Source organism: Salvelinus alpinus, chromosome 4 (assembly GCF_045679555.1).
Source record: "Salvelinus alpinus chromosome 4, SLU_Salpinus.1, whole genome shotgun sequence".
NCBI classification, from domain to species: Eukaryota; Metazoa; Chordata; class Actinopteri; order Salmoniformes; family Salmonidae; genus Salvelinus; species Salvelinus alpinus.
This window is the reverse complement of record NC_092089.1, coordinates 70,754,912-70,782,840: the sequence shown is the minus strand read 5'-3', so window position 1 is coordinate 70,782,840 and position 27,929 is coordinate 70,754,912. Positions and strand designations below refer to the sequence as shown.

Genomic DNA, 27,929 nt, shown 5'->3' with positions numbered 1-27,929 from the left:
CATTACATACAACACATTATGAATGCTGAGATCAACTAAACAGCATAGGGAAATCCCATGTGCACAGGCACGACACATTATATGGGTGCATTTATGTTTGTGTGCACTGTAAGGGCTGTCGCTCTCCTCATCCTCAGATGAGGTGAGGAGAGAAGGATCTTCGGACCAAAATGCGGAGTCAGGGAAATATGCCATCTTTATTTTTAATACGAAAACTGATGACACGAAAACAAACACTTTACAAAACTTACAAAATAACAAAACGACGTTAAACGAAACCTGAACATAAACTTACATAACTAAACATAAACTTACGTACAGGAAACGGACGACATCGAAACGAAACGAAACAAACAAACGCTACAGTCCCATATGGTGTAAGACATAACACAGACACAGGAGACAATCACCCACAAACAAACAGTGAGAACGCCCTACCTAAATATGACTCTTAATTAGAGGAAAATGCAAACCACCTGCCTCTAATCAAGAGCCATACCAGGTAACCCAAAACCAACATAGAAACAGATAACATAGACTGCCCACCCAAAACACATGCCCTGACCATAAACACATAAAAAACAACATAAAACAGGTCAGGACTGTTACAGTACCCCCCCCTCAAGATGCGCACGCCGGGCGCACAAGCACAAAGTCCAGGGGAGGGTCCGGGTGGGCAGTTGACCACGGTGGTGGTTCCGGCTCAGGACGCTGTCCCCATACCACCATAGTCACTCCCCTCTTCTGTCTACCCCTTCTACTGACCACCCTAACACTACCTTCCCCTAAATAAACAGCTAGCACCGGGACAAGGGGCAGCACCGGGACAAGGGGTAGCACCGGGACAAGGGGCAGCACCAGAACAAGGGGCAGCACCAGGATAAGGACCAGCACCGGAATAAGGGGCAGCACCGGGACAAGGGGCAGCACCGGGACAAGGGGCAGCACCGGGACAAGGGGCAGCACCGGGACAAGGGGCAGCACCGGGACAAGGGGCAGCATCGGGACAAGGGGCAGCACCGGGACAAGGGGCAGCACCGGGACAAGGGGCAGCACCGGGACAAGGGGCAGCACCGGGACAAGGGGCAGCACCGGGACAAGGGGCAACACCGGGACAAGGGGCAGATCCCGGCTGAAGGACTCTGGCAGGTCCTGTTTGGACGGCTCTGGCAGGTCCATGCAGGCTGACGGCTCTCGACGCTCATGGCAGGCTGACGGCTCTCGACGCTCATGGCAGGCTGACGGCTCTCGACGCTCATGGCAGGCTGACGGCTCTCGACGCTCATGGCAGGCTGACGGCTCTCGACGCTCATGGCGCTCTGACGGCTCTGGCTGCTCATGGCTCTCTAACGGCTCTGGCTGCTCATGGCTCACTAACGGCTCTGGCAGATCCTGTCTGATTGGCGGCTCTGGCAGATCCTGTCTGGTTGGCGGCTCTGGCAGATCCTGTCTGGTTGGCGGCTCTGGCAGATCCTGTCTGGTTGGCGGCTCTGGCAGATCCTGTCTGGCGGGCGGCTCTGGCAGATCCTGTCTGGCGGGCGGCTCTAGCGGCTCCTGTCTGGCTGACGGCTCTAGCGGCTCCTGTCTGGCGGATGGCTCTGTAGGCTCATGGCAGACGGGCGGCTTTGCAGGCTCATGGCAGACGGGCGGCTTTGCAGGCTCCTGGCAGACGGATGGCTCAGATGGCGCTGGGGAGACGGATGGCTCAGATGGCGCTGGGGAGACGGATGGCTCAGATGGCGCTGGGGAGACGGATGGCTCAGATGGCGCTGGGGAGACGGATGGCTCAGATGGCGCTGGGGAGACGGATGGCTCTGGCCGGATACGGCGCACTGTAGACCTGGTGCGTGGTGCCGGAACTGGAGGCACCGGGCTAATGATAAGCACCTTCCTACTAGTGCGTGGAGCAGGGACAGGGCACACTGAACTCTCAAAGCGTACTCTATACCTGGTGCGTGGTACCGGCACTGGTGGCACCTGGCTGAGGGCACGCACCTCAGGACTAGTACGGGGAGAAGTGACAGTGTGTACAGGACTTAGGAGACGCACAGGTGGCTTAGTGCGTGGGGCCGGAACTGGAGGCACTGAACTGGATACACGCACTATAGGGAGAGTGCGTGGAGGAGGAACAGGGCTCTGGAAATGCACTGGTAGCCTAGTGCGTAATGTAGGCACTGTAGGTACTAGGCTGGGGCGGGGAGGTGGCGCCGGAAATACCGGACCGTGCAGGCGTACTGGCTCTCTTGAGCATTGAGCTTGCCCAACCTTACCTGGTTGAATACTCCCGGTTGCCCGACCAGTGCGGGGAGGTGGAATAACCCGCACCGGGCTATGTAGGCGAACCGGGGAAACCATGCGTAAGGCAGGTGCCATGTATGCCGGCCCGAGGAGACGCACTGGAGACCAGACGCGTTGAGCCGGCCTCATGACACCTGGCTCAATACTCAATCTAGCCCTACCAGTGCGGGGAGGTGGAATAACCCGCACTGGGCTATGCACTCGTACAGGAGACACCGTGCGCTCTACTGCGTAACACGGCGCCTGCCCGTACTCCCGCTCTCCACGGTTAGCCTGGGAAGTGGGCGCAGGTCTCCTACCTGCCCTTGGCCCACTACCCTTTAGCCCCCCCCCCAAGAAATTTTTGGGAGTTACTCACGGGCTTTTCGGGCTTCCGTGCAAGACGTGTCCCCTCATAATTCCGGTTACGAGCTTGATTCTCCGGCTTCCATCCACGTCTCCTAGCTGCCTCCTTAAACCACCGCTCCTGGGCTGTGGCTGCCTCACTCTTCTCACGAGAGCAGCGATATTCTCCAGTTTGCGCCCAGGGTCCTCTACCAGACAGGATCTCCTCCCAAGTCCAGAAATCCTTGTTGCTCCGTCGAGCATTCCCATACCGCTTGGTCACATTTTGTTGGTGGGTGATTCTGTAAGGGCTGTCGCTCTCCTCATCCTCAGATGAGGTGAGGAGAGAAGGATCTTCGGACCAAAATGCGGAGTCAGGGAAATATGCCATCTTTATTTTTAATACGAAAACTGATGACACGAAAACAAACACTTTACAAAACTTACAAAATAACAAAACGACGTTAAACGAAACCTGAACATAAACTTACATAACTAAACATAAACTTACGTACAGGAAACGGACGACATCGAAACGAAACGAAACAAACAAACGCTACAGTCCCATATGGTGTAAGACATAACACAGACACAGGAGACAATCACCCACAAACAAACAGTGAGAACGCCCTACCTAAATATGACTCTTAATTAGAGGAAAATGCAAACCACCTGCCTCTAATCAAGAGCCATACCAGGTAACCCAAAACCAACATAGAAACAGATAACATAGACTGCCCACCCAAAACACATGCCCTGACCATAAACACATAAAAAACAACATAAAACAGGTCAGGACTGTTACATGCACTTTGCGTCCATAGGGTCACGTAACACACCACTGTCACCGTAGTGTATATCTACGTATATGGAGTTGTGTTTGGTAGGAAAACCCAAATCCCTTGTGTTCAGATGAAAATGACAACCGGCCATAGTAGTAATCTGTGGTCTCCATAATGTTATATGGCCATACTTACTGTGTCGTTCACTGTGGCAGACAGTTGGCTTCAACAGCAGGAGCAGCACTCTCATAAAATGACATGGGCTTTACAGTTCCCATCTCTCTAAGAACAGCAGCCAGTACACAGACCATCTCTGGGAATTAAGGTAACTGTGAATGTGCAGTAAGATTATCCCTCTGGGACATTTAAAAAATCACTCCTGGGTGGAGTCCTCTTCTCTTCCTCTCCCAACAGTGTTAACCCCCAACTAAAACAGCTAACCTGGTACATGTAGCCTCATCTATGTTGTGTACCCCATGGGGATGCTATCTTAGACAGAAAACAGGTAGGCTTCTGTCAAGTTCTCTGTTCCGCATGAAATTACCTACTGGTGCAAATGACCTGAATTGTTATTGCTCACAGACAAATCTGAGACTGCAGAATGTGTGCGTGTCTGTGTTCACAGGACAGAATGCTTGTTGGAACCCCTCTGGTTGTCAGCCCTGATATCTGTTAGAGGCTTGTCTCTGTCTATCTGCTTGGCTGCCTGCCTTCAGGGGTGGGTGGGACACAGCCTTACCCACAGAAAAGAAAATAACACAAGCAAAAACTCCAAGATAACAGAGTTTAAAACCTTGCGACAGAATGGAGAGGGTTTATATTCTAAATTTTTGCGCCACGCTCCCTCAACCCCTCACTCCTCTCCTCACCACCTCCCCAAAGACGGAACGTGTGAGAGTTATCCAAAGATACTAAAAGTTCTGTCCTTAAACGAAAAAGGCCCAGAGCGGCCTTAGTAGGCAGAAGAAAAGCACTCCGCAAAACCATAACTTATGTTCTAACTGAGGATAGCTCCGGTCTACTGGGTGTCTGGGGGTCCACACACTCACACACAGAGAGGAAGAGGGAACATCCCAGAACTAGAACAAAATAAAACAACGTCAAAAATCTGTTCAAAAGATCAGTTAACTCCAGATTTCTCCCATTTTCTGTATTCAATTGATTTGTCTTATCCAGGTAAGACCTATTGAAATTGATGGACCCCTGGTCAGAAGGAGGCAGCACAATCATCCCGACAAATCTACCATGACATGACCCACAAACTCACCCCTTCTCAAGGGAACATTTTCAGTCGCTCCTGCCATGGAGGCAGTACTGATCTGCCGCTGTTGCTTACTGTACCACACTGTGGCTGTCAGAGACTCACTGAAGAGGGGAAGTGATCTGTGTCTGCGGTGCATGCTGATAGTCTGATCTCCTCTTTCCTGTCCTCTCTCTGCCTCGTAAACAGTGGCCCCGTCGACGTGTGTAATCTCCCAGTGGTTTTATCTTCCTCGAGAGAGAGAGAGAGAGAGAGAAGGAAGCGAATGAGGACAGTTAACGCCATGGTTTCTCTGTCTGTCGCCCCTCTCAACCCGAACCCCCTCTCACCCTGACCCCGGCCCCATGGATAAAGGCTATTGCTCAATCAACCACGTGTCGCCATGATGGCTGCATTGTTTTATACTGGCTGTCAATGGATGGAGAAACACATTAAATGAAGCGTTTCACTGCAGGCCTGGGCCAAACCTCTGCCCTGAGGGACGATAGTGTCTGTTTACGGTATGACTGACCCCATCCATCAGCATCCACACACTACATGTCTCTGGTCATGAGTCTGATACTGTTTGTAATAAACTAAATTGAAGAGGAAATATAGGAGAGTTGGACAAATAGGAAATACTAAAGAGATCCATATATTTCATCATAAATCTGTATTAGTGAGATGTGTGTAGTAGCCTTGTCTCTTAAAAGAAAGATGAGGGTCAGTTTTGGCGCTGTGAACCAGAGGGATTTTTCATTTGGTACTATATAACTGGTATAATACATTTCCCTCCTGTCAAGTCGTTTGATCTCGAGTGATAGGACACATAGGATTGAGTTGTTAATAACAGTATTATGTATGGACCACCTGTGGAGAACATTTTCAGTACAAACACTCTCTTGGGTGATTGGAGCTGGAAGGCACTCATACTCATGCAATAATGCACGCATACACACACTAGAGCCTCTTTGGTCTTTCCACACCCTAGGTAACTGGATGTGGCAGCATGTGCAGATGACACAAAATTAAAAATAGTGTCTCTGAAAATAAACTAGGCCTCGAGCACACAGTACTGGACCACAGACAAGCACAGAGACTTGAATCGTCCTCGTAATTAATGAATAAATCTATCAAGGTATAGCTAAAATCACAATGACCCATTCAAGATATAGAACTCTTTTTTTAAATCATTCCCTCCCTACCTCCTATTGCCCCTCTCCTTCCTCCCGGTCCTTTCCGTGATAGCAGGTGTGTAAACACCCTTGGCTGGGCTGTGTCCTCATGACTGTGAGGTGGGCTAGTACAGACACACGTGTACTGTCAGATGTCATTGGGCTGGAGGAATATTACCTAACAGACGTGCGATGAGATTAAACACAAACAGCGAGCCTTACGGTGCAGTCCGGCTTCCTCTGCTCCCACGACATGCCTCACTAGCTGACAGGCCTGATGGGAGGAGACTGGCTTCTTCTATACACCTTCTGATCAGACCGGACCATGCAGCCAGACCTCACCATACAACACCTCTGGTTCTCCTTTCCCTGGGCCAATGCAGCAGTTGGACCCCAACAATTGTTACACTTTCATTAGTGAAATTGTTCAGATCTTCTAACAGGTGAATTAGATAGGTCAATATAAAATATTCTGTAATTAAAAATGAAATTATTCATGGCGAATAGACAATCTTACATCCACTCAACTAAAAGAGAACCAGAACTGGAAGTCTGCTTTCAATGCGGTGATTTGTTTGTGTTCTGTTGATCAACTATAGAGGTAGACCTCCCTCTAGTGGTTTTATTACATACTACTGTGTATTGGAAACCGGTATGGCAAACGGAGAATGGGCGAGTGGGTGTGTCGAAAGGAGTGGGTATATGAAAGCGAATCGGCTAATTGGGCAGATTTGCTGACACTCAAGCACGTTTAGCGTGGCTGATTGGGTTGCACGACGAGTCGATAAGCCAGTAACCAGTGCGCTGGTGTTGTATCGGCCTGCCAGCCGACTTGCTTCCGACTAGGTCTTGTCGCCGGCGGTAGCTAACGTGTAAAAAAACATTTCAAGTGTGATGGCAGCCTACACAAGAAATTACTGATATTGATAACCATTTAGATGTCATCTTGATACATACAGTTGCTACTTAATGGGGAGGGCATGAACGGCAACACCGGGACACAGTGCCTTTCTCTCCCGCGTGACAAGCACTACTGTCCAGCAACGGCGCGGGAAGTATCAACAATACATAGTCGCCAATGTCAGAGTGATAGTCACAGTAAGCACAAGCATACAACGCGTCATAAATACTTGTAATCAAAAATAAACAATCGTCAGTTTTATAACTGAAAATGTACAATTATTTGTGTAAAACTAACAGTGCAATGACACTCAGAATCATCTGGTTAAAAAGCAGAAGTACAAACTCTTCTATGATTTCAGGGCTGTCCGCAAACAAACGTTTAAGGTGCATGCCGCCACCTACTGTGCTGGGGTGTGTAATCAATCATGGTCTGTCTAATTCTGTACTACTAAGAAGTTATACCTAGGATAGGATAAAGTAATCCTTCTCACCCCCCCCCCCTTAAAAGATTTAGATGCACTATTGTAAAGTGGCTGTTCCACTGGATGTCATAAGGTGAATGCACCAATTTGTAAGTCGCTCTGGATAAGAGCGTCTGCTAAATGACTTAAATGTAAATGTAAATGTAAACATACAATTTTACAAAGTATAATTTTTTTTACAATCAAATAATAAACCCCTACTAATAATAAATCCCTATACCCCACAAAAAATATAGAAATAACATCTCAAGCCCCAGTACTGTATCTGTATCATCCTGAAACACGCTGCACTATGTTCCCCCACAAAATGACAACACTTAACCTTCACGTTGCACCCACATTCACTGTAATCATGTTCCCCTCCACACTGGCACGTTTTTTCTTTCCTTTACACTGAACAGTTAGCTACATGTCCCATTCAATGGCATTTCAAACACCACAATGGGGATGGGACAAATTCTCTGACATTGAAACTAAGGAATCCTATCTGCACTTTTCCAGGCAAAACCTTCTCAAACTTCAGCAGCACTGATAAGCTTTCACTTCTTTGACCCTCTTTCCGACTGATCAACCTTTTGGCCTCAATCACTCTTCCTCCCTTCACATTTCCTTTAATATCATCTATGGACGTAGATATCGGGACCCCAGTGATGACTCCCCTCAATCTAGTATAAACACCAGGGACATTTAATCTTCTTCCCATTAAGCTTTTCCATTTGCAGAATCTTTCCTTGCTGAGCCTGGCTACCACAAAATATTAACATACTACCATTTCTAATGAACCGGGCTAATTTGACTTCACCCATCTCTTTCCATACAGCACCGCTCAATCAAAACTGGTTAACCTATAGCAGAGTGCTGTCGACACACCCACTCCTTTCCACACGCCTGCTACTTTTCTCCCGACACACCCACTCGCCCATACTCAGGTTACCATAATGGCATGCAGCTACCCCCTTCCAATCAGAAAGGCAAGAGATAGAGAGCTGGGGCCTCATTTCTAACTCTTGCGTACATTTTACACCTTAACGTATGCGTGTGCCATTTCTAAAAAGTTAAAGCATATTGAGATTTATAAACTTGGCGCACGCCATACATACGCATGTTTCTGTTATAAATCAGACCTGTCGTAAAACTGTGCGCGCGTGAACAGCACTAAAACTCCGCCTGGAAAACGCCTCCATTTACCTTTTATGGTGACAATAGCTCTCTTTATTTGCTGTATAATTTATCATTTGGAACTATTGGCATTATGCCTTAGCATGCAAAATACTAATTGTTGTTCACAGTGGCGATTTTAGCATGTAAATCTTGGTTGGGCAAACTCCCAAAATTTTTGTAGATGCATGACAACAAAGCCACTACACAACACAACACTAAACACTACATTAATTGCACTATAATGGTGACAAACGGTGCCCACAAACTGTTAGTCCCAACACCTTACCCCTGCTACACCTGGCTATCAGTGGAGCCTTGTCTGAGAGTGAAACAGTCCATTCAGCCTCATTTACTGCCTTTAAACAAACATAGCTGATATTGCTGACTTGCTTAAACAAATGTGGTTTCTACTGTCAATTGAGATGTACAAACTATGGCATAAGGGGACAACGAGCGGATAAGAGGCAATCCGTAATTTCGATTAAGACATTAATGAGCAAGCTAGGACGGACAAACTCAATATATTTGTTCAGCACTTTTGAAATGTACAGTGACAGAATTCAGAACATGGGCCGTTCTTACAGTATTCTCCCTGTACACCAAATCAGAACCGTAGGATAAATAATGGGGGCATATAATCCGACAATGAAAGCTCTTACAATATTTGATTACATTTCTCTAAAACAGGCTATAGAGTACATGTGCACTACCAAGTCAGAACAGTAGGCTAAGTTATGACGGGGAAAGGGACCAAATTATTAGGGTGACGCACATGTGCTACTAACATCTTACTACACACAACATACACTTACTGTAATATTACTTTCTTAGCTACATGATCAGTTCAATCAAAGCTACGGTAGATATAACGTGATTTGACGTCATTTTATCTGTGGCCAATGGCCTTTAGCCTTCTTGGATGGGCAATTGTAATGTAACTCCATGGCAGCACTCAAGGGGCTTTTATTTTCGAGCTTTCGCCATAGATTTTGCAGTGACACAGTGTCACCATGCGGTGGCTGTCCCACCACCACAGGAAGCACTGAGCTAGGCTGAAACACCTGCATTTTGGAGCTGCCTTACTCAAGAACCCAAAAAAGAGACCATGTTTGTATGCGGCTTTATTAACTCAATTCTAAATGTTTTTTGCATTGTTTGCAAACTGATATGTGACACGTATTAATGCCAAAATAACATGTAAAACAGGCAACAGGAAAAAACAGGTGGAGATCTGCCCCACCTGCCCTGAATGACAGGTCTATTGATAAACATTTAGTTAATCAATAGAGTATTGGGTTTATGCCTTGGCATAGCCTCTGAGAATAAATATGCAATGATGTCACGCTCCTATCGCATAGCAATAGGCCTACTGTAGCCTACCCATACTGTCAAAAATTTTAAACTACCGGGCTATTTACAGTGTTGGCAGAACGTTTTAATGTTTAGCAGTAATTTATGCTATATCTGCAAAAAGACTGACAGTTTAGAGATTAGATAATGGCAAATTGTCATGGACCTGATTTCAATGTTTTGCATCAACTTCCCTGACCTAAATATGGACTGCCTGTAAATTCTGGAACAAGACAGCTTGTTTTTTTGTTCTACTTAAATGTTTGTATTTATTTTTTATAGTACTACTGATATTCATTACTGCATTGTGGGGAAAGAGTAAGAAAGGCATTTCACTGTACTTGTGCACGTGACAATAAAACTTGATACATACACATCAATGCAAAATATCAGCTGATAAATTAGACTGTATACCGGTATTATAAACCACACTGCCTATGATATTGCAAAACATATAGCCTATCTATTTACTAGGTCCAATTAAATAAGATGTACATAATTTGTTGTATGGCGCCTTCAGAAATATGAACCCATCACAGCCAGAAAAGGTAACGATTAAATTCTGCAATGGTTATGAAAATAGGAAAAAGAGTCCTGTCTAATGATTTTAGATTCTAAAAAAAGGCAATTAAATATTTTGTCTTTCCCTTTCACCCTCTTAATGGCACCCATACAGTCCATGTCTCAATTGTCTAAATGCATAATTTTATTTTTTTAACCCATCTGCTCCCCTTCATCTACACTGATTGAAGTGGATTTAACAAGTGACAAAGCTTTCATCTGGAATCACTTGGTCAACCTGTCATGGAAAGAGGTATTCATTATGTTTTGTAAACTCAGTGTACATGGAGATGTTATGAACCAAGAGGACAGGACAGCAGGGTTTGTCCTATTTTAACCTAATTGACACAGAGGGAGAGAGAGAAACAGAAGATATATATTCTTTATTTAGAAAACTTAAGGATTGTCATTGCACAGCAGTGAGTGTTCCATTATGTTACCAAGTGTTACTGCCTGACATCCCAAACAACAACTTTCCTAGAGTGAATATTACAGAGATATACACATACTTGCACTCCAAACTCAATTTAACATATCTTTCTAACATTTCAAAATCCTCAGTTAACAATTGAGCCCAGAGCACTCCACAAAGTAACATGAACAGGTTCTACTGTAGATATTGTGTGGCAGACCGGCACTAAACAGTCACATTTGATATCACACGCTTAGATAGACTCAACCGAGGCCAGGGGACCTCTCTGTGGTTAGGTCACCCATAAAAATCAATAGGAAGGAACTTAAAGTCTGTGATGTTTTCTGTATCCCTTGTCACCTCACTACTTGCCCTCTCCCTCCCACTTGGTCTTGTCCCGGGGCATACGTCCCATGTTGTAGAACTCTGCGTTGGGTCTCATGTCGGTCAGGTGGGCCAGCCGGTTGGACATGGCAAAGAAAGCAGCGATGGCAGCGATGTCCCAGGCATCCTCACGGTCAAAGCCCACTTCCTCCAGGGACAGAAAGTGCTGGTTGGTGATGGTGTCGCTGCGACACACAGCCAGAGCAAAGTCCAGCATGACCCGCTCCCGAGGGGACAGCTCTGCATTCTCAAAGTTTACAATCACCTGGGGATGAGGGCCAGGGGGAGAAAGAGTTCAAATAGAAACACATTTAGAAAGGAGGTGACAGTGGGCGAGTTAAGGTTCACACCTTTTATACTGGTGTGGTTGATCAGTCAGATGATATCAACTGCTTGACAAACACACCTCCAATGTGTAAGATGATACTGGCATAAAACAGTTTCAGTGCACACTAGTGAACAGATCAGGAGAGAAATAAACGAGATAAGAATGTACCTGGTCAGCCAGTGTGGGTTTCTTAGAGTAGATGCGGTGCAGTGCACTGTGGGACACGACGCAGTAGAGACACTGGTTGTGGATACTGGTGGCGACCACAATCAGCTCCCTGTCAGCCTTCGTTAGACCCCCTGACATGACAGAGCGACAAACATTTCAGATCAACACGGACACACACTGTTTGAAATTCACTGCTCGACTTAGGGACCTTACAGATAATTGTACATGTGGGGTACAGGGATGAATCAAAAATCATGTTAAACAAAGTGAGTCCATGCAACTTATGTGACTTGTTAAACAAATCTTTACTCCTGAACTTATTTATGCTTGGCATAACAAAGGGGTTGAATCCTTATTGACATTTCAGTTTTTCCATTTTGTGAAAAATTGGGTGTGAATACTTTCTGAAGTCTCTTTCACACACACACACACACACACACACACACACACACACACACACACACACACACACACGTCTCCTTGTTCATCAGTTCATTGTAATAGGAAAAGAAAGCACGGAACTCTGCTGGACGATGTGCCAGGACCTTGAAGACATTGGGAAGGAATCCTCCCTATCAAAGAGCAGAACACACTGATATTACCATGTATATAGATATCCATTTCCCCCCACAGTAGTGTTTTCATAGCAGGAACATTCGAAGTTACAGAGACTGCGAAAATACTCCGCATCCTACCTTGGTCTCCACCTCTTCCATTAGTTCCACCATGTCGAATGGCAGGTCTTTCTTGTTTGGAATCGGGTATCGGCTTATGTTCTCCGGGGGAGGATCGCTGGAGAACTGTCTACTGGTCGCCGCGGCAACAGGTGCTTTCTGCTGCCATAACGCGCACCCCACATACCGAACGGACGCCTACATGTACACAAAATAAAATAACTCCATTGCAGAGACAGGTGATTTTAGCTAGAAAGACAAAGCATGTGGTTTATGCCGTGGCTAGATGCAAATGTAAAAAAGGAACAATGAGCAAGTCGACTACTTACAAGGTTACAGTGACGAATTAATCTCCAAACACTTCCAGGCGCCATGTCAAGTAACAGCAAACTGCACTTACTTCCTCTTTTGAAAAAAGTAATCGGGGGAGGTCTTTTGTGAGGATGAAAATCCAATCATCGTCTAGTATTTATGTCACTGCCATTAGACACGCCTCTTTGACTCATCCCACCCAATGCAGTCCCACTCCTCGCCAGCGGGTTTGTGAACGACTCCGGAAACGACGTCACCTTTCTGTTTACATCGTAGGAGTCGCAGTTCGCTAATGCTTGTTGCATGGAATCGTATTTTTAGACATTTATGAAACTAGAAAAATAGCTGCCTCACAATTGTTTGATCGCAATGGGCGGTCATGGGGTGATGGAGAACGAGGAATCTTTGGATTACTCCGTGCACGAGGCGTGGAACGAGGCCACCAATGTCTATTTGCTCGTCATCCTGGTTAGCTTCGGACTGCTGATGTACGCTAGAAAGTAAGAGGTTCCTTTGCATTTTGTAGTTCCCAACAAATACCCGATTGTTGATAAATATTTGCATCATCAACAACTAAATGTGTGCCTTACTAGTAACATATATTTACAAGCTTTGCTTTTAAAAAGCTTCCATTCAGCTAATGCATGAATTGCATACGGTTTGGTCTCAATCTCTCCTTCCTATAGAGCCCAACATTGGAGGTGTCATAATACCCATAAAAACTAGCGGTCAAACAGGCAAATGGTTCCAATCATTTTTCCACCATTCAGTTTTCCCATAGGGAATTTTTGAAACACTTACAATAAGGGCTGTGTTTTGTGTAGGCTTACACCCACGTGACATTTTGATAAGCCATGTAAATCTCTCTGATAAGGTGCCTTTTGTCAATATATCCTGCTCTATCTACTCTCAAATTCGAAAATGCTAATTAACATCATGCAGACTACAAATCCTTGCAAATCCTTTACTAACAGGTATTGTGTAAATCTAAAACTTGCAGAAGACAGTTCACAGAATTGTCAATTTAAAGAACTGTAGCCAATTTATTCATTACTAAATTTAGCTAACATTTGATAATTAATCCAGAGATTCTTACCTTTGCCTCGATTCGGCAGGCTCATTCATATCATCATGGCATTTGTAGTTCTTTATGATAGCCACATTAGCAGCTAATTAACATTTCATTTTGGGGGGGTAAATACATGCAAATATATAGAGAGATTTACACAGTTATCAAAACATCACGCCAGGCTAAGCCTACACAAAACACAGACTTTATTTTAAGTGCTTCTATAATCCCCTACGGGGGGAAATTAATGGTGGAAAAACGATTGGAACCATTTCCTTGTTTGACCTCTAGGTTTTATCGGTATTATGACTCATACTGTAGTTCTCTATTCTCCCCATCAGAAATAAGAGGAAGATCATGAGGATATTCGCTCTGCCGCCTACCGCTGGAGCTACGACCGAACCCAACTTCTACGACAGTCTGCAGAAAGTGAGACTGCGCCAGCAGCTGGAGATGTACTCCCTTGGTGAGTTTGTCCGTCTCAGTTCTGTTGCAGAATGATGCATCAATGTTAGGCCTTGTGCTCACCTATGATATGATCAGGAAGGGGCAAAAATGACTAAATACCATAAAGAGCAATGTATCAAAATAAACAACAATATACTTTGAAATGTATTTAATTTAAATATTTAGAATTTTAAAATGCAGAAATACATTTGCAAGTAACCAGCATGAACAGAATCATTTTACTTGCTTTTACATGTTGTTGTTTATCTACCTTAGTTGAATGCTCAGAAGTAATTGAAATGCATATTTCAAATACATGAAACAGAAATATTGCCCATCTCTGATTTTGAAACATACATTTAGGTAATTTAGTGGACACTCAAATGTATCCCATCTAGACATGACCTCTAAACAAGGCCACTTCATTTTGGTATGTTCATTTTCACATACAATGCATTTGGGAAGTATTCCCCTTTTTTCAAATTTTGTTACGTTACAGCCTTATTCTAAAATTGATTAAATCGTGTTTTTTCCCCCTCATCAATCTAGACACAATACCCCGTAATGACACCACAAACATTGTTTTTTAAATTAATTTTAGCAAATGTATAACAAATAAACTGAAATATCACATTTACATAAGTATTCAGACACTTTACTCAGTACTTTGTTGAAACACCTTTGGCAGGGATTACAGCCTCCTGTCTTCTTGTGTATGACGCTACAAGCTTGGCACACCTGTATTTGGGGAGTTTCTCCCATTTTTTTCTCTGCAGTTTATCTCAAACTCTGTCAGGTTGGATGGGGAGCATCGCTGCACAGCTATTTTCAGGTATCTCCAGAGATGTTTGATCGGGTTCGTGTCTGGGCTCTGGCTGGGCCACTCAAGGACATTCAGAGGCTTGTCCCGAAGCCATTTTTGCGTTGTCTTGGCTGTATGAATCTTGTTTCTCATGGTCTGAGAGTCTTTAGGTGCCTTTACCATAAATGTCTGATTGGTGGAGTGCTGCAGTTATGGTTGTCTTTCTGGAAGGTTCTCCCATCTCCATAGAGGAACTCTGGAGTTCTGTCAGAGTGTCCATTGGGTTCTTGGTCACCTCCCTGACCAAGGCCCTTCTCCCCCGATTGCTCAGTTTGGCCAGGTGGAAAGCTCTAGGAAGAGTCTTGGGGGTTTCAAACTTCTCCCATTTAACAATAATGGAGGCCATTGTGTTCTTCGGGAGCTTCAATACTGCAGAAATGTTTTGGTACCCTTCCCCAGATCTGTGCCTCAACACAATCCTTTCTCTGAGCTCTACGGACAATTCCTTCGACCTCATGGCTTGGTTTTTGCTCTGACATGCACTGTCAACTGTGGGACTTTATATAGACAGGTGTGTGCCTTTCCAAATTATGTCCAATCAATTGAATTTGTCACAGTTGGACTCCAATCTAGTTGTACAAACATCTCAAGGATGGTCAATGGAAAAGAGGATGGACTTGAGCTCAATTTCGAGTCTAATAGCAAAGGGTCTGAATACTTATGTAGACAAGGTATCTGTTTTTTAGATTTAATACATTTGCTAACATTTCTAAAAAAAACTGTTTTCGCTTCGTAATTATGGGGTACTGTGTGTAGATGAAGGATTTTTTTCATGTAATTAATTTTAAAATAAGGCTGTAGTGTAACAATGTGGGAAAAGTCAAGGGGTCTGAATTAGAGGCCGACCGATTATGATTTTTCAACGCCGATACCGATTATTGGATGCCCAAAAAATGCCGATACCGATTAGTCGGCCGATTTAAAACATTTTTTTTGTTTTTTGTAATAATGACAATTACAACAATACTGAATGAACACTTATTTTAACTTAATATAATACATCAATAAAAATCTATTTAGCCTCAAATAAATAATGAAACATGTTCAATTTGGTTTAAATAATGCAAAAACAAAGTGTTGGAGAAGAAAGTAAAAGTGCAATATGTGCCATGTAAAAAAGCTAACGTTTAAGTTCCTTGCTCAGAACATGAGAACATATGAAAGCTGGTGGTTCCTTTTAACATGAGTCTTCAATATTCCAAGGTAAGATGTTTTAGGTTGTAGTTAATATAGTTTTTATAGGACTATTTCTCTCTATACCATTTGTATTCCATATACCTTTGACTATTGGATGTTCTTATAGGCACTTTAGTATTGCCAGTGTAACAGTATAGCTTCCGTCCCTCTCCTCGCTTCTACCTGTGCTCGAACGAGGAACACATCGACAACAGCCACCCTCGAAGCAGCGTTACCCATGCAGAGCAAGGGGAACAACTACTCCAAGTCTCAGAGCGAATGACGTTTGAAACGCTATTTGCGCGCACTCCGCTAACTAGCTAGCTATTTCACATCGGTTACACCAGCCTAATCTCGGGAGTTGATAGGCTTGAAGTCATAAACAGTGCAATGCTAGAAGCACAGTGAAGAGCTGCTGGCAAAACGCATGAAAGTGCTGTTTGAATGAATGCTTACGAGCCTGCTGCTGCCTACCATCACTCATTCAGACTGCTCTATCAAATATCAAATCATAGACTTAATTATAACATAATAACACACAGAAATACGAGCCTTTGGTCATTAATATGGTCGAATCCGGAAACTATCATTTCGAAAACAAAACATTTATTATTATCGCATATACCCTGACTCTGCGTGCAATGAACGCAAGAGAAGTGACATAATTTCACCTGGTTAATATTGCCTGCTAACCTGGATTTCTTTTAGCTAAATATGCAGGTTTAAAAATATATACTTCTGTGTATTGATTTTAAGAAAGGCATTGATGTTTATGGTTAGGTACACATTGGAGCAACGATACGCACCGCATCGATTATATGCAACGCAGGACACGCTAGATAAACTAGTAATATCATCAACCATGTGTAGTTAACTAGTGATTATGATTGATTGATTGTTTTTTATAAGATAAGTTTAATGCTAGCTAGCAACTTACCTTGGCTTCTACTGCATTCACGTAACAGGCAGGCTCCTCGTGGAGTGCAATGTAATCAGGTGGTTAGAGCGTTGGACTAGTTTTTTTAATGTATTTTTATTTCACCTTTATTTACCCAGGTAGGCAAGTTGAGAACAAGTTCTCATTTACAATTGCGACCTGGCCAAGATAAAGCAAAGCAGTTCGACACATACAACAACACAGAGTTACACATGGAGTAAAACAAACATACAGTCAATAATACAGAAGAAAAATAAGTCTATATACATTGTGAGCAAATGAGGTGAGATAAGGGGGGTAAAGGCAAAAAAAGGCCATGGTGGCGAAGTAAATACAATATAGCAAGTAAAACACTGGAATGGTAGATTTGCAGTGGAAGAATGTGCAAAGTAGAGATAGAAATAATGGGGTGCAAAGGAGCAAAATAAATAAATACAGTAGGGGGAGACGTAGTTATTTGGGCTAAATTATAGATGGGCTATGTACAGGTGCAGTATCTGTGAGCTGCTCTGACAGCTGGTGCTTAAAGCTAGTGAGGGAGATAAGTGTTTCCAGTTTCAGAGATTTTTGTAGTTCGTTCCAGTCATTGGCAGCAGAGAACTGGAAGGAGAGGCGGCCAAAGGAAGAATTAGTTTTGGGGGTGACCAGAGAGATATACCTGCTGGAGCGCGTGCTACCTATGGTGACCAGCGAGCTGAGATAAGGGGGGACTTTACCTAGCAGGGTCTTGTAGATGACCTGGAGCCAGTGGTTTTGGCGACGAGTATGAAGCGAGGGCCAGCGAACGAGAGTATACAGGTCGCAGTGGTGGGTAGTATATGGGGCTTTGGTGACAAAACGGATGACACTGTGATAGACTGCATCCAATTTATTGAGTAGGGTATTGGAGGCTATTTTGTAAATGACATCGCCGAAGTCGAGGATCGGTAGGATGGTCAGTTTTACAAGGGTATGTTTGGCAGCATGAGTGAAGGATGCTTTGTTGCGAAATAGGAAGCCAATTCTAGATTTTACTTTGGATTAGAGATGTTTGACGTGAGTCTGGAAGGAGAGTTTACAGTATAACCAGACACCTAGGTATTTGTAGTAATTGTATTTAGTAATTTTTGCCCGTCCCTAGTGAAAATGATCATACCAAAAGGAACTGCAAAGCACACTGGGTGTTATTATTGGCCCTGTTTCGGGGTCATGTATAGATGGGATACAGCTTAATCGAATTCTACTAACCTGCTATGTTAATTTCCCTAACCTGCTGTGTAAGTTCTCCTAAACCTGCTACGAAAAGTCAAAGCTGTATCCCTTCTAGACAAAGCCTTGTTTCGAGGCGGAGCTCATTAGAATAATACTCTGCATGCAAGTGCAATTGTCCATTATTACATACAGATTTATATTTAGTTAGTTTAGCAGACACTCTTATCACACCATAGTGCCATCAGACTTCTGATAACAATGCAGGGTGAAAGAGGGCCACAAAATGGCGAACCGCTATAAAAATTATATAGAAAAGTATTTCATATTTTGAAAATACAAATTACAGCTCTTGAAAGTATCTTGTTACAAAATACATTGGAGTGTAGTTCAGCCCAGTAAAAATACAAAATACTCAGAAGTAATTGAAATGCATATTTAAAATACATGTAGCAGAAATACTGTCCACCTTTGGATATGGTAGAGTCTGTGGTCAAATGCATATTGTAAATATGACGAAGAACTGACCTCAAATCTGTTAATCACTCGAGTCAACTATATTTCTGGTTTAGCAAATAGCTCTGTGTCATTCACTAATAAACTCTAGCTTGCACAACTGTTCTGCAAATATCTAAATCTATCCCACTGTTTAAATTGGTATAATTCTGTCTCCTTTATTCCTTTTTAACAGCTAGGAAATTTGACCAGCAGCAGCACCAAGGCCAGAGTGAGAGTGTTCAGCTCTCTATGGAATGAGACCACGCCAGTAAGGTAGCATGGCCCTGCATCATACCTGCCTGCTCCACCCTGTCTCTCCACCCTTAAGCCTCTTTGGCTTTGGTAAGTCTGATCATTACTACACTCCTGAAGAGGGCATGCGTATTACGGAGGAAGAAGTCGAGAGGTCAAGGAAGGTTTCTGTGATTAAGACTGTCGTCAAGTCAAACGAAACTGGATGTTCCCTTTTCATTTCTGTTAAGTTTTTTGCATTTATTTTGCAAACAATTTTTTTTGGTGTGGATGTGTCGCCACATATTGGGTTTAGGAGGACCACATTAAGTGTATATGGTGAATTCTCTACTGCACCTATTCAAGTTGTCTTAAACTCTAAATAACATGTATTTGTACCATAAAATGATGGTACAACAAACCTTTTAATCAAGCATATCTATGTAAATGTTTGGTTGTCAAGAACTGTTCTGTTGCCAAGTTTTTGATCCTCCTATATAATCCGTATAATGGCATTACAACAGACCTGGGAAAGTTTTGTTGATTCTGTGCAGCAAGGAGCGTTGTGATCCAAACGGAGAGTCGCTCTCTTTCATGTTGAGAGGGTCAAAGTTGACTTTTCCCCACTCCAGTTGCTGTTTCTGAAAAGGAAGTGCATTTATATTATTACTCTGATTCAAAATAAATAAAAAAAAACAAGGAAAAATATTTATGTTTTGCTTGATTTCACCTCCCTCTGCCCCGTCTCGCTTCTTTTGTAATAATAATTCATTTCGTTTCCCTCCAATGTCACAATTCTCAGAGCAGAAAGTTAGCTCTGGTGTGTGTGTTTTATGGAATTTAGCACGATGGGGTGGGTGTTTGGGAGGCAGTGATTGAGGAAGGTGACATTTAGCATCAGGGGCCTAACAGAAAAGCTAGGCCTCTAATCCATCAAAGAAATAAACACAACATTAGTCAGAGGAAAGCTGTGGCCCAGAAACACAACACCAAGAGGCCAAACAAATGCAAGTGGACATCCTTCGGAGGTAGTGTAATGGAAAAATGATTACTCCTTGCGGAGGAGAAATGGCACACTGATTAAACGCATCAATACATCAGCGGCCGGAGTGCAGGGCAGGGCCAGATCCTTACACATTCTAAATAGGGCTGTGCGTGTGCATGTGTGCGTGGTGTATTGAATCTTTGCTTATTCAGTTTTGTCGTATGCATACCTCTTTTTGTTCCTCTGAGCAGAGTCTACTTCAGGATACTCTACTATTGGCCCACTGTAATTAAAAACCTGCAGACTGAAGGGAAATGGTTATAGAGATTAAGAATATCCCGATCTTCATTTAAATTCTTGAGCCTGTACTGTAATTTTATATATATATATATATTTATATCAACATCGCTGCCCATTGAAATGAGAATATGTGAGTTGACAGTCATTGGGCAAATATAGGAGCATGGTAAAAAATAAATAAAAGTCTTGCAGTTATTAAATCCATGTCACTGCCTCACCATTATCAACAGATAGATAAGCCATGCCCATGAGTCATCTGCTGTGTTATGCCGAGTCGTAAGGTACCACCCAGAATGCCTCCTAGCCTATCTTATTAGCCCAGTCCAAAACAAGATTGTCAGGTGAACCAGTCTGTTAACCAGATAATGAGCCGTGTACATGTGCTTTGCTAATTAATCTGCTGATGTAATCAATCAGTTGCTCATTACCATAGGTTTAATATTTAACCAGTACTATCCCATTGAGAAACATTATTCACGTCAAACATTAATCAATATCTGGAGTTAATTGCTTAGTCACCAAATGGACTAATGAGGTCGTTAGTGGGAGAGGTCTAAATGAACCAATCTTCACTTCATTCAGAGAATGACAGAGGGGTGGCTTTGGGTCAATACCAGGATCAAAGTGTTTCATCCACACTGTTCTTCACCTTCTTAATAAATTCACTACCTGTTTTCTATGGGAAGAGAAATGGATAGGGTTTGTATCCTTGAAATTCGGCAGAGTATGATGAGTTCTAGAACAGAGATAGTGTGTAACTTTTTGTCAATACACTTGGGATGGTAGCATGTCACCTAAAATGACTGTGTGTGTATGTGAGCGCATGCGCTGGCTGTTGTTTGTGGCTAGCTAGGGGGTGGAAAAAATTAGGCACAGCTCGGTAGTTTTTAATATTTTTCATACGGTGTAATTAAAAAGAGTTTATCACTGGGTTTGGGATAACACAGCGGCTCAATCTCCCAGTAATGAACCGTCTCCAACCATGCAGAAATCTATTAATAAACACCAGTCTGAAACAGAGGGAGAGGGGGTGAGGGATAGAGAGGGAGAGAGGAATTAAGGGATAGAAAGAGTTGGGGTGAGAAGAAGGGAAAGAGAGGGAGAAGGCAGAGGAGGAGAGAATAGAGGAAACCGAGCTGATAAGTTAATGTCATCTCACAGTGAGAAAGCGAGGAGCCACTGTGCTTATACATCACCTGGAGAGGCTAATGAAATGTCATTTTCTGTTAGCCAAAGAGCACAGAGGGATTCTAGTACATCTCAATGTTTCTCCCTCTCTCTGCCTTACACAGCAAGTGGGAGAACAGTTAGACTTGGATATTTATATTTTTCTCATTCTTTCTCTCTTCTGTCTCTCCTGCGTCTTCCTCTCCTCTCATCCATTTCCTTTATTAATAACATGTCATATACACTGAGTATACCAAACATTAGGAATAACTTTCTATAACGTTGCTCCCATGTTGTCTTGCCCATTCACCCTCTGAACAGCACACATACACAATCAATGTCTCAAGGCTTAAAAATCCTTTTTAACCTGTCTCCTCCCCTTCGTTTACACTGATTGGATTTAACAAGTGACATCAATAAGGGATAATAGCTTTTACACCTGGATTCACCTGGTCAGTCTATGTCATGGAAAGAGCAGGTGTTCCTAAGTGTATGTGGATATGTTATAAACCAAGAGGACGGGACACCAGGGTTTGAACTATTTTAATCTCACCTGAGAAACATCTCATTTCCATTTTATTAATACAGAAAGAGGGGGAGGGAGAGAGAAGAGGAGGAAGAAAAAGGAGAATAGAAGAATAGTTTATTGTCCAACACTCTTTATGGTGATAAAACATCTGCTTCAGGCTATCATGGTATTGCAGGACATCAATATATTATACACAAGCTCACATTCTTCTTTCAACTCCACAGCAGCCACCATGAAAAATAAGACAAAAGTAAAGACCTTCGTAATTGAGTTTTTATATTAAAAAGTCAGGAACGAATGCAGATGACCAAATAACTCTGGGTGTTTTGGCTGTATTAGTATGCAACATTCTCTCTCGCTCTCGCTCTCACTCTCTCAATGAGCTGTGTTTGTTCTGGCTTTGTTCTGAAAGCAGGAAGTGGGCCAGAGCCCAGGGCAATCTCTCTACCCCGCTCTACGTCCAAGAGCCATTTCAGAGAAAATTACTTTCTTTATTCGTCCCTTTCAAACTGAAAGGGACTTTCAAGACAATCTGTCTCCCAGGGACATGCATTAAAACATTATGTTTCTAGTTTCCAAGGACTTGTAATATAGGAGTAATATAGTAGTAATATAGTAGTAATATAGCAGTACTGAATAATCTACTGACGATCTACTACTTACAGCCATTTCTATGCAATAATATGAGTAATATGCAGAAACTAATACATGCTACACACACACACACACACACACACACACACACACACACACACACACACACACACACACACACACACACACACACACACACACACTAGCCGTGGTGAAACGATGCCCCACTCTTCAACACAAGAGGGACCATCATCTCCTTTCTCTTCTTTATTAAGGTGATTTATAATGCAATAGTGCCTTAACTTCAGCCCCTTAAAATGTCTCCCAGATTAACTGGACATTGTTCGTCTTCTCCGCTCCTCTCTTCATTAGCCAGATAAAAGCAGACAAGCCAATCACACTGCCTCGTCAGCCGCGGGCTGCGACAGGAAGGAGCTCGGTGTTTTATGGCCGGTGTGCACCATATGACGGGTGGTACATGTTATGGTTATTATGCTCTATGGGTGGTCTATCAATTAGCTTTATTGAATAGTGAGTTACACTGCTGAGAGTGTTCGTCTTCTTCCATAGCTGAGTAGGGTGTTATCCTATGAAATGTGTTTATAAGAGCGTGTTCAAGGTTAGGTTGCGCCCGCTTGTGATGCGTGGGCTGACTCATAACCTGCAGTCCCCGCGGTTATATCTGCGGGGCGGGCGGGTGGGTTTACGGTCATGAAATATTGTGTGGATGAAGGGCGGTGGTTGGCAGGTGGGTTGAATGAAGATTAAACAACACATAAAAAATCCGGGAATGTATCATTCTTGTGTATTCATTATTCTTTCCTTATTTTTTTTATCTGCCATTAGTGTGTAATCTAACTGTACGCGTGCCAAATGCACGGCAAAACGGCAAATGCTTTTGGGAACTTGGGCATAAAAAGTTAAGGTCGACCCACAGAGGCAAAAAGGACAATGTTGGAGTTAAATTCAATAAAAGCTGCAAAATGGAGAGTTGAAAATACAGAGAAAGGATGTTCAGAACACTAATGTTTGGGAAAGATTTAGTGAAGTGGTAAAAGAGGACAGCAGTGTTATGTGTGATTATTGGGAGGCGCTATACAAATTTGAGAGACACAAGACAGGGACTTCAAATATGGCACATCAAAGGAACTGTAGCCTACTGTACAGATGAGTTAAATAATAACTGAAATCTGGACACTGACTGTAGGTCTATAACCTCCCACATAGTCTAATATAATATTAACTCCTGCAGAATTTAAGTATTTCTTGCAGTAAAAAGATCAACTAAATGTACATTTTGACTTGGAAACAGGAGTGGAGAAATATGATTTCTTTCTTTCAGCATCTTGAGAGAATGAATGCGTGGTTAGGATCTGCCTGTAGAGGTGCTATCTTTATCAGTATCATAAAATCTGATAGTATTTCAACCACATAAAATATGCAGCCATATTTTATGTGAATGCATATTTTCACTGCTTTTAATTTGGTTAAACTGATATAATTTGTAAATGTTGCTTTAAAAAATGCCACAAATATTGCATTTTCTCCCCGGTGCCTAAACGTCTGCTGCAGGAGAGAAGCAGAGATGAAAGATAACTTTATCGATGCCAACTAGATTGAAGCATTCATCGATTTATAACATTATTCTGGGTTTATCAAGGCTATTTGCAAGTTAGGGTCGGGTGCGGTCCTCAGAGTTTCACTTTATCACATACAGTCGGGTGGTTGTGGATGGGTTATTAGCAGGTGCGGGTGAACAAACAGAGGATCCGCGTATCACTACCGCCTGCCGTCATGTTTCAGGAACCGGAGGGGAATTGAGTGCAATTGTGATCTACTTTATTCATCCATTCACTGCTGCTCACTGGTTTGTGTTTAACAGTTTCTCCTCGGTCCCTTAGTCACTTCACTAGACCTGATAGAGGATTAAACATGACAGATCAGACAAGATAAATCCGCCCAGAGCGATAGATCGTGTCCTCCCGGTAGACCAGTTGAGCCTGTTTCCTCGTGACCTTTTCTGCAATGACGTGATACACGTCCCCATTGTCCGCCCCAGTTAGGTAATCCCTCGGGTCCTGTTTAATCTCTGTAATCGTCCTGTTGAGGCGGAGGCATACAATTTGAACTGTCTCATTACAACCTGAGAGGACAGAATCATCACCTCCAAATCAATCCACTTCCTCTTCACTGAGGCTGCATCTGAAATGGAACCTTAGTATGCCCTATATAGTACACTACTACCCTATGGGCCCTGGTCAAATGTTGTGCACTTGGCAATTGGCTTCCACAGCCCAAACGGAGACACCACTTTCAGGCTTTTATGGACTCCGTTGTGTTGGCATTAACTCTATGGGAGTCTGCCTCACCTGCATTAAACGACAGTCATTTTGTGGGGAAACAGTGTATGCCTGCTCTGTTGGTTGCCCATGAGTAGATTAATAAAGTTGTATTGAATTGAACTGAATTTAATTGAGGTGAGAGCGAGGCATTGTTCAGCAATGGATATCTGGCTGAAGGACTAGGGCCCAATCAAATCAGATCTGCTATAGCTGACATCCACATAGCTGTTGTTTTGTTGGTGTCAGAGGTGGAACTAGGACTGTCAGATCCACAAACGGCTCACGACATTATACCTAAAGCGGACATTGCCATTGGCTGCACGGAGTCCCATTAAGGGAAATCCCATACAGCCTTGTTTACAAGTTCAGACACTGGAACGTCAGGTGTGATCTACACCTCCATTAAGCTGATAGAAATCCACATTATTTAGTTGAATGATTTTCAAAATGATCGTCATTATTTCTATATAGCCTACACTTTCTCATTCTGAACTTCTAACATGTGGGGTGGGTGTGGCTTCATGACAATGATCAAGAGCAGCTGCTCACCGATTTGACAGCTCCAACGCAGTTCCAGCTCCGACACGCCACAACATCAGCTATGCGGGTGTCGGCTATCGCCGGTTAACAGGTGATCTGATTGAATCCAAGCCCTAGTCTGTCCATATGCGGCAGGTTCAATCACCAATCCACAGTAAAACTCTGAGCTGAGAGAAATGACGTGAGACAAACTTCGAAAATAAACTATTCCCTCCTTTCCGATAGGGGGTGTAATTCAAAAGAATGCTAAAAACACTCCATGAGGAGAGGTTATCTAATTTTGATTAAATAAAGCCGGACAGTGTTAGCTATACAGGTAGCGTAGGGGGCTATAGCATGATGTCAGGGTAACACAGGGCTGTGTGTGTCTCTCTCGATAAGAGATAGACATTTAATATCCCACAGCTCCATATCACCTCCTAGATCCCTGGATCAGTGGAGATCACACTGCTAACCTCCTGTCACACAACACTCCACAACCCGCTATTGCGCCACACATTCTATTAAAAAAGTATTTTCACCCCCCCACCAAACCCAATTCCCTGGTTTGATACCATCACTCTTGTCTTCTCTCAGATCTTAATGATGACTGGAGAGGAGGAACACACACGGTGTACAGATTTGGACATCGAACCAAACTGTTGTTGTTGTTGTCGTCACTGGTCCTTTGTCATTAATGCCATTCCAGCCAGGTTCCATTGCTTTGCAGTGAATGGAGGGGACGAACTCTCTGCCTGCTTTGCCTCTAGAGGTCCCTGTGACTCTTCACAGTATGGTGTGTGAGCGCAGGGTGCCTCGCTGCTCAGTTAGTTACATTACAACACAACAGAACCACAGAAGAAGAGCCGCAGGCCTTTGAAAAACACTGTAGCTGCAACTGAGTCAACACACTGAGACGCGGGTCTCACATTCACTCCTTATATAAATGCAAGGAAGGTGTGTGTGTGTGTGTGTGTGTGTGTGCTGTGGTGTGTGTGTGTGTGTGTGTGTGTGTGTGTGTGTGTGTCTGTCTGTGTGTGTTGTCCTTAGTGTGTGTGTGTGTGTGTGCACATCCATTGGATAACATGTTGTGAATTTACAGTAAAGCCATGCATTATAATTTTTGGATGGATTGCTGTCTGATTAACAGCAAGGGAATACCTATCAGCTAATCAAAAGCACATGTGTGTACTGTGTAGTCTGTAGTGATGTGTAGTCTGTGGTGATGTGTAGTGATGTGTAGTGTTTGATTGTGTCATCAGGGAATGGGTCCCCGTCTCTAAGCATTCTTTATAGATGATGACTGGCCTCAGCTGTAAACAATACAACAACCAAATCATACTGTATTGCATTGTATTTCTCCATTTATCTCCAACAGATTGCTGCTTAACCTGCGGCTCAATGAGTCAAACTTCTCTGACGTGCGTGTGTGTGTGTGTGTGTGTGTGTGTGTGTGTGTGTGTGTGTGTGTGTGTGTGTGTGTGTGTGTGTGTGTGTGTGTGTGTGTGTGTGTGTGTGTGTGTGTGTGTGTGTGTGTGTGTGTGTGTGTGTGTGTGTGTGTGTGTGTGTTGGATTCCTCATTAACCGAAGGTCAGAAATGATCAAGGCTTCAGGTCACCGTTCCAACCGGAAGTTAGGGGTTAACAGGGTGTTGAGTGCAGGGGCAATAGAGAGATGTCGCTGAATTCAATTTGCATGGCAGAGAAAGCCAAGAGCAATTAACTCTTAACACAAGCACTGACACACGAACGTGCCCACATACACCCACACAGACAGAGAGACAGAGAGACAGAGACAGAGAGACAGAGACAGAGACAGAGACAGAGACAGAGACAGAGAGAGAGAGAGAGAGAGAGCCAGAGAGAGAGCCAGAGAGAGAGCCAGAGAGAGAGCCAGAGAGAGAGCCTGGGAGCAGTTACCATCAATGCAAAATGACAGAATGGAAGAGCAGGGAGATCACTCTAGTTTGAAATTGAAGTTTGACGTCCGTACAGGTCCCAAGAACGACGGAAGAGTAACGAAGCTGAGGAGAGAAAGACTGTGTGTTTCAGAGTGTGAGTGCTTCTGTTTGTGTATGTGGCGTGTTTGTGTTAGTGTGTTTCTGTTTGCATAATGTTGTGTGTGTCAGTTTGTGTATGTGTGTGTGTAGTGGCGGTCAGAGGTTCATTAGGTCGGTGCAGTTCAGCGGCTCTCGGTTGTCGGGGGAAACGAATGCTGGTGTGGTTGATCTTTGAGCTCAGCTGCACACTAGAACATTCTGGAAGCCTGACCCGTGAAGACCTGATCCGCCAGTCAACGCCACGCAAAACGATCTCTGCCCGCCGTGTGTGTCCCCACTGGAGCACAACACCACAGCCTGGTTGTTTGTGTGAGTGGGTGTTTGACCCATGAAGAGGTGATGTGGGAGAGTCACTGTATGCAAATCCATCACGGCTGGCTGTTATGTTCCTCTTATTTACATCTCCATCTCTTTCCAGAATGTTCAGCCATTTTGAAAGCGCCCCTGGTTGGTTCCCCTGTCAGTCAGTAAC

The 27,929-nt window shown here is 43.6% G+C and overlaps 2 protein-coding genes across 2 annotated transcripts; one reads left to right on the top strand and one right to left on the bottom strand.

The window, feature by feature from the left end:
- Window positions 1-10,642: 10,642 nt before the first annotated feature.
- On the bottom strand, window positions 10,643-12,731 carry LOC139574313 (uncharacterized). The gene is made up of 5 exons (XM_071398785.1): window positions 12,572-12,731; window positions 12,264-12,440; window positions 12,041-12,140; window positions 11,569-11,699; window positions 10,643-11,337 (listed from the first exon to the last, which is right to left on the bottom strand). Exons 1-5 carry the CDS (start codon window positions 12,614-12,616, stop codon window positions 11,053-11,055), a joined length of 738 nt encoding a protein of 245 aa, XP_071254886.1. The 5' UTR covers window positions 12,617-12,731; the 3' UTR covers window positions 10,643-11,052.
- Window positions 12,732-12,741: 10 nt separating this feature from the next.
- On the top strand, window positions 12,742-19,668 carry LOC139574314 (small integral membrane protein 19). The gene is made up of 3 exons (XM_071398786.1): window positions 12,742-13,054; window positions 13,965-14,089; window positions 18,925-19,668. Exons 1-3 carry the CDS (start codon window positions 12,924-12,926, stop codon window positions 18,987-18,989), a joined length of 321 nt encoding a protein of 106 aa, XP_071254887.1. The 5' UTR covers window positions 12,742-12,923; the 3' UTR covers window positions 18,990-19,668.
- The last annotated feature ends 8,261 nt before the right edge of the window (window positions 19,669-27,929 follow it).